This window comes from Genypterus blacodes, unplaced genomic scaffold (genome assembly GCF_046128005.1).
Source record: "Genypterus blacodes isolate CSIRO-AG114 ecotype Tasmania unplaced genomic scaffold, CSIRO-AGI_Gbla_v1 ptg000063l_1, whole genome shotgun sequence".
Lineage (NCBI taxonomy): Eukaryota > Metazoa > Chordata > Actinopteri > Ophidiiformes > Ophidiidae > Genypterus > Genypterus blacodes.
This window is the reverse complement of record NW_027466875.1, coordinates 298,027-313,163: the sequence shown is the minus strand read 5'-3', so window position 1 is coordinate 313,163 and position 15,137 is coordinate 298,027. Positions and strand designations below refer to the sequence as shown.

General features: G+C 43.9%; 3 protein-coding genes across 4 annotated transcripts; 2 read left to right on the top strand and 1 right to left on the bottom strand.

Annotated features, from left to right (window-relative positions):
- The first annotated feature begins 2,946 nt into the window (after positions 1 to 2,946).
- On the top strand, positions 2,947 to 5,178 carry wnt4b (wingless-type MMTV integration site family, member 4b). Its single transcript, XM_076154727.1, is given in 8 exon segments — positions 2,947 to 3,152; positions 3,527 to 3,680; positions 3,811 to 3,895; positions 3,993 to 4,124; positions 4,220 to 4,430; positions 4,432 to 4,576; positions 4,664 to 4,826; positions 4,951 to 5,178. Coding segments are annotated over 8 exon segments (1,149 nt in total). The 5' UTR covers positions 2,947 to 3,063; the 3' UTR covers positions 5,121 to 5,178.
- Positions 5,179 to 6,037: 859 nt separating this feature from the next.
- cdc42l (cell division cycle 42, like) lies at positions 6,038 to 9,896 on the bottom strand. 2 transcript variants are annotated; one of them, XM_076154682.1, is made up of 7 exons: positions 9,786 to 9,896; positions 8,376 to 8,480; positions 8,192 to 8,264; positions 7,979 to 8,088; positions 7,238 to 7,435; positions 7,000 to 7,129; positions 6,038 to 6,462 (listed from the first exon to the last, which is right to left on the bottom strand). In XM_076154682.1, exons 2-6 carry the CDS (start codon positions 8,478 to 8,480, stop codon positions 7,040 to 7,042), a joined length of 576 nt encoding a protein of 191 aa, XP_076010797.1. In that variant the 5' UTR covers positions 9,786 to 9,896; the 3' UTR covers positions 6,038 to 6,462; positions 7,000 to 7,039. The 2 variants fall into 2 exon arrangements, with proteins under 2 accessions (XP_076010797.1, XP_076010796.1); XM_076154681.1 differs by having other exon boundaries at positions 6,038 to 7,129.
- Positions 9,897 to 10,608: 712 nt separating this feature from the next.
- On the top strand, positions 10,609 to 14,557 carry mlf2 (myeloid leukemia factor 2). Its single transcript, XM_076154680.1, has 8 exons — positions 10,609 to 10,956; positions 11,741 to 11,855; positions 11,980 to 12,015; positions 12,538 to 12,591; positions 12,678 to 12,806; positions 12,934 to 13,093; positions 13,496 to 13,710; positions 14,068 to 14,557. The coding sequence occupies exons 1-7, from the start codon at positions 10,913 to 10,915 to the stop codon at positions 13,705 to 13,707; spliced, it is 750 nt and encodes a 249-aa protein (XP_076010795.1). The 5' UTR covers positions 10,609 to 10,912; the 3' UTR covers positions 13,708 to 13,710; positions 14,068 to 14,557.
- The last annotated feature ends 580 nt before the right edge of the window (positions 14,558 to 15,137 follow it).

The window sequence follows — 15,137 nt, the reverse complement described above, 5'->3', positions numbered from 1 at the left end:
CTCTTTGTTGGCAGAGATGCCTGAGCGATGCGAGCGTGCGCATACGCAGGCATGTCTCTGGCAGATATGACTGTTTCGTTCTCACTCAGGTTGCTGGAGCAGGTACCATTTAAGAGAAGGAAAGTAGGAGAGCGGATAAAGGAAAGAGCAAAGAGTGGAGGATTATGTTTCTACCCATAATGACCTTGGGGAGGAAATGTGATGGAGGAGTCCAAAGTCACCCCGTGGCATCCATTTCTGAATCAGGTCAATCATCCATCCTATGTTACGCATCATTAGATCAGTCGAGAGCTGACCTGTGTTATAGCCCAGTCTCTCAAAATCGGTTACAGCTTCCCACTATGAAAGAGGGAGTTCAAGTTGTCTACATACTGTATATGTCAAGGTCCATGTTGAAGCTTTAACAAGCTTCTCTTTAGGCTCTGCAACCTGGCTACAGTCAATCAGTACCAGACCGTTTCAGCATGATAAAATGTCCACAAATGGAGGAGGGGGGTTAAGATAAAGATAAAAAGAGGGAAAGTTATTTACGAGAGAGGGGTGAAGGGATGAGCATAACAGAGGCGCCGGACATGACAGTGGCCAGCTCATCACCATGGCGTTGCTGTGGGAGACAGCAGAAGACGTCACTTGGAGAAACAGGGGACACAAAGGAGGAATACGACATGGGAAGGACAAAAAAAAAAGGAGACAGGGGGCCTACAAGAAACCCGTCTGTGGAGATATGGTCAGGGGAAAGTGTATGCGTGAGAGAGAGGTGGTGTGAGTGTGTGTGTGTGTGTGTGTGCTCGGGGGACAACCAGTTACTCATATTGAAGTAGGAGTCAAAGAGTTCAGGTAGATGGTCACCAGATCCTGGACCCAGACTGGGACAGTTTGCAAATGTTTGGTTCCAGTCCGGCACCAACTCATCTGATTCAACAAATGAGGCCTTCAGAGCAGTAAATAAGTCCCATCGGCTGAGACAAGACTAACATGAAGACAGAATACCTTTATTGCTCTCTGGAATAAATAAATGTTTAGCTCCTGGATGGCTCCCTACAACTCACAAACTCAAACGCAAGCACAGAATTACAAAGGGAGAAACCCAGGATTACAGAAATGAGACGTCACTCAAACAGACGTGCATAACCAGAAAGTGTGAGAGATTCTTTGTAATGTTACATCACTGTGCCGCCACAAACAGAAAGAGAGGGACTACTAAACAAACTGTACCATGTGCAGTCAAGTTGAATAATAACACACCCTTCATCTCTCAGTGACGAGCAGAAATGATTAAAATATCACCCGGAGCATTTTACTTTTCTCGTCATATTTCATTCAATTTCATTTCTCGGCCTGGTCTTCCTCTCCAGCCTTCCTCCTAACCCCCGGGTTTGAACACCCGTGTCACTTTCTGCAGACCTCCACTCCCTCCTTCAACGTCCTCCTCCCCTCCTATCTTGTGATTTATTTGCCTCAGTTCCAATATTTGTCGGCAGTGTGTTTTCTCCCCCTTGTCTAAATGTCACCCCTTCTTCTAAAGACAATATAGGGGAGTGGGAGAGAGGGAGAACGAGAGGGCAAATGCAGGGGGGGTGTGGGTGTGGGGGTCGCTGGGAGCGGAGGGGATGGGGTAGGGTGGGGGTGGGGGTGGGGGGGGTGAACTCGTAAAATGAGCAACAAAGTTTGGGAAAATTAAACATTAGGTAAGACGCTGGCTCACATGCGTGCACATACGTGTGGAAACGCCGGCGTGGCATCTCAGCTTTGCAGGCCAGGATTCTGCGAGACGTGGTCCAGATCAATACCCCTGCAAACAATTTCAATCATACAAACTAAAGGCTGCAGTTTGTCTTCCCGCGCCGAGTCAAAAACTTCCCAGTCATAAAACACACACACACACACACACACACACACACACACACACACACACACACACACACACACACACACACACACACGGTGGGGGCAAGCCTGCATACACAAACACAGAAATACACTCACACGCATATTTGTGATAATCCCTAAGAAAGATTTTACATTTGGCTCTCCAAATAACGACAATGGAGGGCACCCCACTGTCAATAATAATGTAGTCCAGCTATTATCTTTGCCCAAACCTCCTCCCCTCCCCTCTGCATCACTCCACACACCCTGGATCACGCCCGTTCTCTCTCTCTCTCTCCCACCCTCGCTCTCTTCCTCCTTTATAACCCATCTCTCCCATCTCGCTGCTCTCACTTAGTCATGCCGTTTGAACCTGGGAAGGACGCGTTTGTTTCCATGGAATAGGACTGAGCACCTGCTAACACCATGACATTGGGCTTTGGAAATTTCCCGTAAAAAGTTTAATTTGTTCATTCCACGTGGATTTGTGGAGTTCTTCTTGGATGTGCGCTGTTTACGCTTCATAACACACTCCTGTGAGCATGTTTCTGTTATCAGCACAGAAGTGGAAAGTGACAGCACTCCAGCAGAACGTGATGAACGTCGTTTATTCCAATTAAGTTGGCTGAGAAATTTGGATTTCATTTCAAGTTAATCGAAACAATTCCTGACAGGATAACTGGATATTACAGGACGAGAAACTGGTAAGAACCTGCAAGGTAGAGTTTGTTTGGGCTGAACGGGAGGGAAAGTAAGATTTCACAAAGCATCAGTAGAGTCATTATGTCAGATGATTGATGCTTAATCTGAGTAGTGAAATGTGTAAACTATATGTTTGGTATATATTCAGAGGTGTCATATTTGTAACTTTTAAAAACTGCAATACATCAATCAGTCACATATGTTCTTACAGTGAAGAATTCATTTTAAAATAATAGTTTTCCAGACTAAACTGTTTATAAGCATGCAGTGTATTTGCCTCTAACTTTGCAACTTTTGACAGAAATGTTGGGATTATCGCCAGGCTGTGGACCAGGAACATAGAGCAACACACACACACACACACCCACCCACACACACACACACACACACACACACACACCGCCTGACAGCAGGAGGACTGTGGAGACGGGCAGCGTGCTGTCCAAGGACCCAGCCTGACACACGGAGACGGACAGACAGACAGACAGTCTGATGCCAACTGTCTCCACTGTCAATCTCACGGCACCACTCCTCCTCCTGTTGCTATGGGCAACCCACCCCACCATGGCAACCAACTGGCTGTAAGTCTAGTGTGCAAGTGAGGCAGAGAAAGAGGGAGTTTGTTTGTCATGCTATAACTTTTAAAAGATGGCGACATGTCTCTATATCTCTTTCACTTGCTTGCCTTTCTCTCTTTGTCTTTCTCCTGGTGACCTTTTCCTTTTTCTCTCCGTGCCTTCTCTGTCTCCTTTGTGTGCTGGTCTTTCCCTTGTTTCCTTGCTCTCTAAAACTGTCCCCATCGTTACCTTGTCATCCTTTTCGGACTCTTTTCTTTGCTACGTGCTCCTTCTTGTGCTCTTCCTCTTTTACACCCCCCTCCCCCACCGCCCATAATCCCCTCCCCTGCTCAACCTGCTGTGAGTCACTATACCAATCCTCCACCCTTGTGTCCCAGCTCCCTAGCGAGGCTGCCTCGCTCCAGGCCCGTGTCTGGTGCTGCCCCCTGTGCGCGGCTGAGGGGGCTGACCCCGGGGCAGGTGGGAGTGTGCAGGGCACGGGGGGAGGTCATGGAGTCCGTACGCAAGGCAGCCGAGATGGTCATAGAAGAGGTAGGGCGGGAAAGCAAACAGACTCAAGGTCATGAACTGCAAGCATCGTGGAGTGTTATTCTTATTGGCATTAGCGTGTTTGAGCGAATGTTTCTATGTTCTGTGATGTGACCGTCTCTGTCCACCTCAGTGCCAGCATCAGTTCAGAAATCGCCGTTGGAACTGTTCCACCACCCCACGTGGGATCAACGTATTTGGCAGAGTCATGAACCAAGGTATGCTCATCCAGAGTATTCCAACACCTGGACTCACTGCTGTTCGTACAACTTCCCACGGAAGATTTGTGGTTGATGTGCTCCGTTTTGGGTGCAGGGACTCGTGAGGCAGCCTTCGTGCACGCCTTGTCCTCAGCCGCGGTGGCAGTGGCGGTGACCCGAGCCTGCAGTCGCGGGGAGCTGGAGAGGTGCGGCTGTGACCGGAAGGTCAGAGGGGTCAGCCCTGAAGGTGAGCTTGGCTTTTGTCACGTTAGGCTCCACACCTGCTGTGACATCACTGTTTGGGTTATGGTCATGAGTACAACATCCTCTGTCCCAACATAGGTTTCCAATGGTCAGGGTGCAGCGATAACCTGTCCTATGGTGTGGCTTTCTCCCAAACATTTGTGGATGAACCGGAACGAGCCAAAGGGCTATCAGCAGGACGACCACTGATGAACATCCATAACAACGAGGCTGGGCGGAAGGTCAGTGTCTTTGTCAACATCTCCAAATCTGTCATTTGTGAGACTCTGATCATCCTACATCTTCCATCCTCAGGCCATCCTTCACAACATGCAGGTGGAGTGTAAGTGTCATGGCGTCTCTGGCTCCTGTGAGTTGAGGACCTGCTGGAAGGTCATGCCCCCCTTCAGGCGCGTCGGTGCCGTGCTCAAGGAACGCTTTGATGGAGCCACGGAGGTATCAGAACACATTTTCTTAAAACTACTTGCACCATAAAAATGCCTCATGATCGGAACAGCTCAGTCAACATCTTCCTCCACTTAGGTCCGCCTGACTCGTATAGGATCCAGGACAGCCCTGCTACCCCGTGACCCCCAGGTCAAACCCCCTGCTGCCAGAGACCTTGTGTACCTTGCCCCTTCCCCTGATTTCTGTCACCTCGACCCTGACAACGGTATCCCTGGGACTGCTGGGAGGAGATGTAATGGTAAGAGCAGTAACGCCATCTCACAGGAAAGCTAATATATCTGTGAAATCAATCACAACTGCTACAAGAAAAGGAGATAACTGTCTCTCTCTCTCGCTTTCTTTCTTTTCTGACACACTCCCAGGGACCTCTCGCCTAGCGCCAGATGGCTGTGAGCTGGTGTGCTGTGGACCCGGGTACCGAGCGGGCCGAGCAGAGGTGGTCCAGCGTTGCTCCTGCAAGTTTTCCTGGTGTTGCTCAGTCCGCTGCCAGCAGTGCAAAAACACAGTTACTATTCACACCTGCAGAGTGTAAGAGGTTCCTAATGGGACCCAACGCACCAGCAAGACATCCTGTACTACAGTAAACAAACCACTAGACAGACACTTGTGAACACAAGAAGATATAACTGAAGCTCAACAGACAGTTTTCTAAAAACATGTAGTTAAGTATTTTCTTAATTTTCAGCTAAGAAGTAGCCTTAATTTAATTTTCACACTGCAACAGTGAAGCTAGAGGTAAACTTGAGTATTCTTTTGTAAAAGATGCAAAGTTAAAGCACACGTAAACAACAAAAAGCTATGACAACGCATCAACGGGATGTAGAGTATGTGTACAAATCAACATTGCATTTCTCGAACTGACACATGCAAATTTGGAGTAGAGAGCTGGATGACATGCAGGCACAAACATGCATGCACATGTAAACATGCTCAGTTTATCTCACAATGGACTGACAAAGCTTTTAAAGCTGAACGTAACCTCAACTAAAAGGGAATCTTACAGCACTGTTGTCTAATGCACGTGTCTACAGTAAGAGTCGTGTCATAGGCTAGCAAGTCTCTGTACATTCACTATCTTACTATTTGCCCCTATTCTGGTTTATTTATTTGTATATCTTTGCTTCATTACTGCCTTCATCAGACACATCTTAAACACCAAGAATAACTTTGACTTACATCAGTGTCTGTCTTGTGCTTTGTCCCTCACCATCATGTGAATTTCTTATGTGTGTTACAGCACAAGCAGTGCTTTAGGTCATTTCATGGAGAAAATTAAATACAGTAGTTCATACAAAAATGACAATAAGTGTTTGTTTCTTATTAGCCAGACGTGCTCAAGAGATCAACACATTTCAGATTCCTAACTGACAAAGCCACAGTATTAATCTGGTGACGTCACTTCTTTTTGTTGTGTGTGCATTTTTCCCTCACAGAAAATAAAAACATTGCTATTTTTCCATATCAGTTAAACCATTTTATTACAAATATTCTGTGATTACAAACACCCAGAAATATACTAGCAAAGATTATAATTTGTCTATTAAGATGAACAATCTATTCAAAATATTACATCTTAATTTGTTATCATATCAATCACTCAAAATTGGTAGTCCTGCAATTTAAAAAAAATTGAAAATAAAAACTCAAGTTTCAAAATAAAGAACTGCTAAAAAAAATCCCAAAACAACAAAATCAATACAATATACACAAAAGAGGAATAAAATATAAACTCATAAGTCACCTGCAGGAGGGGAAGTAGGTGAAAATGCACTTGGCTTTCCCAAAGGTCATTGGGAGAAGAAAGAAGGCAACTAGGAAGACAGCTACCTTTGTTTGGAGTGACAATAAATCTCGCGTGTTCTCATTATTAAATCCTAAAAGAAAGCAAATACAGTACCACTTAACATTAAGTTGCCCCTTTGAATGTGTAACTAACCACAGTTTGCTAAAAAAAACTTAATGTTAAATGTAAGTGAAGTGTTCTCCCCTTTTCTATTTGCTTAAACTGGGCCAGAGAGGCCGCGAGCAATGAGCCAAACGCACAGGAGGCGAGGACAACTAGAGGAACCAATCTTATAACCGTATAACTGGGGGAGGGGGGGGGGGGGGGCAACTGTGACAGGCAGGGGGGGGCCCGCCCCACCTAAACATCTGAAAAGAAAACACTGACATTTCTAAAAGCTTGATGTAAGAGACAAACGACACTTTTGTTTCTCCTCCTGCACTCAACTGCAACAATGAAAATTGTTTTGCTCTCCGTCGCCTCTTTTAAATGTTAATTTTGAAGGCACAATCAGTGTACACACGTATTAGATTAAGTCTCAATGCCATTTCACCTCTCCTCCTCATTATTTTGTCCTTTTTTTAAATGGCCATTGATCTTTCTAATGTTATGCATTCACCCCACCTACTGTATTTTTTGCGCATTTATGCGTCACTCTTGTTCTTCATTTATAGCAGCATGCAGCGTCTCTTGGGTTTAGTCTCAGGAGGCTCCAGGGCAGCCAGGATGGCCTCATCAAACACGTTCTTAAGGCCTCTCTGGAGAAGAGGAACAGAGAGATACAGAACGCTCCATGTTAGTGTCCCTGATTTTAGAAACCACTGTTTAATGTCAGCTTCAGATCATAATAATGTTTTGCTTCAGACCTGTGTGAGAGCAGAGCACTCCACGTATTTGACAGCCTTGAGCTCACGAGCCAGCTTGTCTCCATTTTCAGAAGACAGGGGACGCTGTTTGTTCTTTGCCAACTTTTCCACTGTGTTGCTGTCATCGCGCAGGTCCACCTGAGTGCCCACTAACAGGAAGGGTGTGCGTGGGCAGTGGTGGCAGATCTCAGGAACCCACTGAAAAGCAAACATTAGCCCATCCAATAAATTCTAAACCCCTGCGAATTGTTCATAAACAAAGTGAGTCAGTACGCTTACATGCGCTCAACTATCTGAGTATTTGTTCGGGCGGTGACGAAAGGCGATTAAGCTGTATGCATGCTCAGAATCTGCACAAGTCCACCGCTTATTCATGCCTGAATAAATCCATCTGCAGTCGTTTAGTCTACTGTGCCAATTACAATCAAAACATCGCTGTATAATGGAAGTTTTAAAGTGCATGTCAACGTAATACACAATCCCACTCGCACCTACAAGCAATTTAGAGTTTCCAGTATAACCTACATGTATTTGCGTGTGATACACACACACACGTAGAAGAAACATATAAACACAGCCAGAGAGTCCTATTTCTGTTTCAAATATTTGTGAATAAATTGTTTTTAATGGCATTTAGTCCAAAAAAATCTGTTTTTATAGGACAAGTTAGACTCTGGACTCTTGTTAAGGGCATTTGTCAGTATATTTTCAAAATAATGACTTGTCACAATTCCCACCGACCTTCTCCTTGACGTTCTCATATGATGAGGGGGAGACGACGGAGAAACATACGAGGAACACGTCTGTCTGCGGATAGCTGAGAGGACGCAGCCTGTCGTAATCCTCCTGACCTGTGAGGGGCGACCGGAAAGAAAAGGCGTAGGTGATTCTATAACTTCAAAGTGACAGAAATAAGCGAGACGGATACAGAGTCAACAAGGCATTCAGCATTACCAGCTGTGTCAAAAAGCCCCAGTGTGTAGGGCTCTCCCCCAATCATCACCGTCACTGCATAATTGTCAAACACCTTGAAGCACACAGAAGACAGAAAACTCATTAGACAAAACAAAAACAACACGTGTGTCCGCGTTGCTTCCAGTCGTGATGAAATCCAAGATTTGGAGTAAAATCCTCTTACCGTAGGCACATATTCTGAGGGGAATTTGTTGGTCGTGTAGGAGATCAGTAGGCAAGTCTTTCCTACTGCGCCGTCCCCGACCACTACACATTTTATAGTCTGCATCTAGAGGGTAGAGAGGAAATCAGGAGACATCAGCAGAGGGCCAGGAAAGCTACCAGACAGACTCCAGACAGAGGAAGTACTAACACACTCAGTGCTCTGAATATGATCTCCTAAAGACATCCATAAGTCTACATTTACTCTGTCAATCTAAACCTATACTTTGATATTAAAAAACATTAAAAAACTATGTTGATCAATGAAAATCGTATTTACTATTTTTGTGGTCAGTCAGTATTAATGTGTATTTTAATATGCTGGCCGAAGCCTCAAAGGGATCCAATTTCCAATTCCATTTATCAGCTAATTGATTAACCTTTCTACAAATTGGGTAACCCTGAATAATTTTGTTTGGCATTCAAATTGTCCTAATACTTAATCACCTAAAGAATTCCAAAATATTAAGGCTATGGCAACAGAGGGAACCTTTGTGATGGATCAGTCTTGATTTAGATTTTCATTACCTCTTAATGTGTCTATAGTCTTACTTAAACTATAAAGGGGAAACAAAAAATAGTTTTAAATGCAGATCACACGTTTCCAGTCCAAAGTCACTTCTTCAAAACGCTATTTTTGTCTGACAAACAATCTGGGAAGTTACGTAATATATATCTATGTATAAAGTTACTACCATGGAAACGTTAAAATACCTCAAATGTACCCAATTTATCTGCCAAATACTGAGCCTCACAAATATACTTGCCCGGCTTGTTATTACATGTTGGTGCTAAATATTGATGACGGGATTACTTCCGCATAGGCTACATACCAGAGACGTTACTGGAATGGAAGAATTTCAGCGTCGACTTACTGTAATTTATTCTTTATTCAAGTCAGCGCTTAAATTAACAGTTTAACTAACAGAAAAGAGAGGAAAGAGACAGATTAAGGACCGTTGAAATTTCTGACCCACAATCCTTCACAGTCCTAATCTGTGGCCTGAATAACAGCAGCCATGAAAACTGGAAACTGATCAAGCGACTACATTCGACATGATTGATGCGTATATATATGGAGTAATATGTGTAATAGCTGACTTTAGTTGTATCGAACTTTAAGGGAAACGCGAGAAAGCGATTTTAGAACAGTTACGATGTCAATCTCGCCACCCAGACTGATGTTTTAACACTTAGTTCAGCAAGTTGGCTAGTTAACTTTTACTGTCAACGGGTTCGCCAAAACCAACAAATAAAGCATTTCCTCTGATTACAAACGTTATTTTGTTAGACGCCCGTCCTTCTACACCTGTCTATATGTCTTATTAACTGTAATTAGTCAGTTTAAATTGTTCTTTTCAACTCAACTCACCGTTTTTCTCCGGACAGGTTGGTTAGGCGTTGGTTACATCCGGGTTTGAGGGTCGAATTACTGAGTGCGCAGCCGCAGATCACACGCGCCACCGTCACTGTATAGCTGTAAAATTGGAAACAACGTCATCTACTGGACAAATAGCGAACTTTCACCTGAGATGGGAAAAGAAAAACGCAGTTGCTGATTTTCCGTTTGCATCTTTAGGGGAAATACGGGACGGTAACTAAATCACTCACCATATGCGTTTGTTTGGTGTTATTATGGGTGACAACACGCCTGGAATAACGCTTAGAGTTAGAAATTACGATGTAATTACTGGAATAATCATAAAGACTCTGGAATAATGGTGACTTTTTGAAGATAACCCAAGAAACTGGAATGTTCCAGTCCGGCAAGAGTAAAACTGAGGATAAGCCTGACATTTTGGGAATAACCCTTAAAATGAGCACAACCCTTAAGAGTCAACAAAAATTGAAATGTATGATAAATCTTACATTAGAAACTGTGAAATCTAATTTTTAATCATTTTTAATAATTCTAACAACTACCAACTGTTGTAACACTGCTCCACTTCTTGTTCTTCCTTAATTTTCCTTAAAGTAATTATGGAATGAAACGCCTTATCAGAACATTAACAATATTACTATTATACTCAGCGTAACATGAATGATATAACAATTATTTAATAATTCTTGGCCTACATAATTTTCCATAAATGTTTTCTACCGTCTTATTAATTCACTAAAAGATTTGTGCTGATAACATTTCACATTAAAACTGGCATGTTGCATTTTTAAAAGCCCGCGGTAAAGACCTTTATTTTGGCAGCTGATGGGAAGTCTAAGCCGCTAGCTGTATTGTTAGCTTAACGCTGTTTGGCTTCTCTTTGTCAGGCTGACTTCCGTTTTCATGTTAAGTGCAGATTTCTGGAATTTACTGCCCTAAGAGCCAACAAGCTTTGTGTCGCTTTGATCGACTCCACTGGTCGCTGAGTGTTTTGCTCACGGATATAGTAGAACGGGTTCTCCCTGTCAGGCTGACTATTTGACTCCATTATTGTTAGAAAAAGCACTGTTTACCTAGCTAGCTGGCTAATATCAGCCAGCTGAGTGAAAGCACCTAGCATGTTTCGATTCCTGAATGACGTTGATGAGGACCCCTACATGATGTAAGTATGCATATGGACGAAACGGACATTTGGACGCCTTTGATTCTCGGTATGCTTTGTGGTGCACGTACAAGCTTCACGTTGTAGTGCTAAGTCAGCTTTTTATCCGTGCAGAAGCAGGCACCTGACGTTCCATTAGCAGGCCCACCATGGTCCTCCATGTTGGATGGCTCATAATAAAAGGCTGTCAGTGCTCCACTATGACAAACACTGCAGCCAAACGGGTTCAGTCAGCGTTGTTTTGGCTCAAATAGTAGAAAAATATACGTGCCAAACATGTAGTTTCATTTATGAATTCTCCACTTTGACATATGAATTTCATTTGTGCTGGCATATGATTGTGTGTAAATGATAGAAAACACACTTTCTCCATGTTATCATGTGTTGTTATTTATTCCTGCCTGTGTAGTTTTGTAGAATCAAGTGAAAATGTGGCTTGTAGAGGTCTAGATGTGGAAAGGTGATCCAATCGAGCTGTCATAGAACCAGAATGTCTTGAACTCCAAAGGTTTATGTTTGTTTTGTATATTGGCATCATAACAAGGTGAGCTGAAACTTTGTGGGCCCGTAGAAACACATTATTCATGATTATTATTCATTACATTTTAACCCACAAGCAGCGTTTGAGTGAGCATGTGAGATGTGTACACAGCCAAGATCTAGATCCGCCTCTTAACTTTGGGCTTTGAACATAGAGTGAGTTACGTAAAAGCTTTGTTTTATGACAAATGAACTTCCTTAAAATGTGTTTACAGAATGTCATTTGGTCTTTGTTTTCTTTTAGGGATCCATTTGCGGCGCACAGGCAGCAGATGCGAAGTCTGTTTGGACCCTTTGGCATGGACCCTTTTGCTCTGGCGGCCCCCCAGTTGCAGCCACACCGGCCACCTCGCCGACAGGTCACTTAGCCCTTAATGCGTTTGGGATGATTAATATACATTTGTTTTCTTGTCTTGAGTTTTACTTGTGTTCTGTGTAGCAGCTGTAATGTTTGCTTTACATTTGGTGTCTGTTTCCCTCCAGGCAGGTCAGCTGACTCCCTTTGGCATGATGGGAATGGTGAGTTGTTGACATTTTTTGGGCTAGAATATCCAAAATAGGCAGCGATGTTCACCAGAAGTGGCTCACAATTTAGATAGAGATACAGTCCTTTCAATTGGAACAGCTGTTGGTATTTATGTACTTGTTTACTATTGAGTGACGCTGTTAGTTAAAAGTGTGTTGAGCGCATGAGTGTGACTGGTTAACTGGGCTGTGACTATCAGCATAAATAGGTTATAATGGCATAGAGAAGGTGTCAGAATACAAATTAAAAAGTGAGATACAGTTTGTTGAATGTCAGACTTTTGTCACTTGCGACTGAGAATCCACGTAAAATATTCAAAACTTCAAAACTTGTGAGATGTTTACCTGTAAGGAACCTGCTGCTGTAACTGGTGAATGGCATGTACTTGCATATAGAGCACTTTGAATGAAGGAGATTATACGTACAATTATTTTTTAAGAGATTTGCTATTCATCTCTTTCATTCCATTGAATTAAATGCAATTTTTAAAAAGCTCTGATGTTTGATTTTGCCAGGGCGGAGGATTCATGGACATGTTTGGCATGATGGGGGAGATGATGGGAAACCCGGTGAGTAACTCAGTCCACCGACTCGACCGCACGATAATAGAAAATAACCAGTGTGACGACAACTGTGCTTTTTCTTCATCTTCCAGGAAAGGATGTCCGGTTCCCCCAACTGTCAGACTTTCTCCTCCTCCACAGTGATCTCCTACTCCTCTCTAGACGTAGGGGCTCCCAAAGTGTATCAGCAAACCAGTGAAATGAGAACAGGCCCTGGAGGGGTGAGATTCATCTTATTGTCTTATTGTCGTCAACATACATAGGTTTTGACTGGACATGTCAGAGGCGCAGTGACAGATGTACAGTGTCGGTGTATTCGAGTTGATTGACTGCATTTCTCCGCTTCAGCTCCGTGAGACGCGTCAGTCCGTGCGGGACAGTGAGAGCGGCCTCGAGCGTCTCTCCATAGGACACCACCTCGGGGAGCGCGCGCACATAATGGAGCGATCGCGAAACCGTCGCACCGGAGATCGCGAGGAACGACAAGACTTCATAAACCTGGAGGAGAGTGAGTACAAGTGGGGGTGAGGGGGGCAGAAGGCCGATGTACTCGTTAGTCTTTAAATATAAATACAGAACACAGGGTCATGTTCAGGTTCACAAGGTCTTAAAGTGAGGACAGCATGGTAATGATCTAATATACTGGATGTGAAACTGCAGGGATTTGAAAGTTCTCTTTTACCTCTTCCTTCTGGATGTTGTTGATATGTGGCTTCCTGTTTGTGTTCTCCAGTCTCTATTTGCATTTGTAGATGCAGCGACAAACCGTGTTTACTAGTGGCGGTTTTCCTGTAGAATTTTTAAATCCCTGCTTTCTGTTTTTCATTTAATTAATTTTACACACTGTTTTTGGAATTGGTCTTTTGTGTATATAAAGTGTATTAAATACGATGCTCCCTGCTGCTTCCAGCCGAGGCCGCAGCGTTCGACGAGGAGTGGAGGAGGGAGGCAGGGAGATACGCTCCTCCCAGCGCCCGGGGGCTGGACTACGGTCGAGACAGGAGGGCCGGCGCTCAGCAGCTGGCCCTCACCGCACCTCCTAGCTCCACATCTCCAACAGGCCATCGGCACGAGTCCCCAAGACACCGTCAGCCCCAAACTCGTCCGCGCTACGACTGGTGAAAGGTGAGCGGAGCCCAGAGCGCCGCCTCTGCAAAGCTTTGACCCGCAGCCTCCCCGCATCGAGCCGTGCCTGGTTTGATCGGTTGTGGCTTCTACTAAACTTAAACTAAAAGAAGAACTGTTGAGTCGGAGCTCCATCTCTACATTTTTCATCTTTTTATTTCACTAATGGCCGATTCTCAATGGTTACACGGTAAACAATGGATTTGATTCAGATTAGACCAGATTTGGGTTTTAAAAAAGATGACTGGGTTGAGTGCGCCCTGATGAGCTGCGTGTATCTCATCCTATAAACCTGACTTTGCCGTCCCGCCTGTCCGTCCTAACGGCAAAACGTCTCTCTGTCTGACTGTCCTGCAGGGGCCAAACACCCGACAAGGTGAGCAGATGGAAGGAGATGAGGGACGTACTGTATTCCCCGATGCTGTGAACCTCGCCGAAGACGGACGTTGGTGGTTGTCACAACTGTCCGTCGTAAATATTTGATATGACTGGACTGTCTATGTATAAACTATATATTATACACACAAGACACACACCCCCCAACATGCACACACACGTACACACACACACACACGCATATTGTGGCTGTTACAGTTCTACTCCTCCACTGTTGCTCTCAACACACACACACACACACACACACGCATGCATCCTTGTCCAAACATGGGTATAACCACACTCATTTTATATATAGATACTTGTTTTTGTCCACTGCACTGAAGACAAACAGTGCTAGATTTCAGTACATCTTCTGTACATTTTATGTTTGTGAAGGCACTGCTGTGTCTGTGATTTGAATTGTATACTGTTGACTAATTAAACTAACTAAATAAAAGCATTAAACATTGTTAGATAATTGTCAAATGCGTTGTGTCTCTTGAGATCGCATGTTTTAACTCTTGAAGTGCATTTTGCAGCCTAAACAGCGTATAACCCATCGGCTTCACCAATATGAGTTTAAAGTGCCAAGTTTGATTTGTTGTTAAGTTTATTTCTGATTTTGAAGAGTATTTACAGATGTGTTTACAGTTTATTCATGAGTCGCTGGCGTAGTCGAGTGCTTTTGAATCTGCAGTACATGTTTGCATTCATATGTTCGCTTCCATCTCCCTGTGCGCTCATGTCGACTCAGATCTCTACTGTGTGTAATGTTCACACTGTAAACTGGTTCCTGTTGTGTGTTAGTGACTGGCCAGCCTGATGAGATTCTATTCAGATCACAGAACTGCTGTGTTTTGGCTTTTTGGTGGAGTTTTGTTCTGTGATGATGTTTGCATGGATGCCAAGTGATGAGCAGATGTAGAGGATAAGCAGTAGTTAATCTGGAATATAATGAATACTAATGATCGAGAGACGAGTGAGATTATGTTTTGGATCAGAACGCTCCACCGTGCATGATTAAGGTCAGCACAAATTAATTTTCCAAC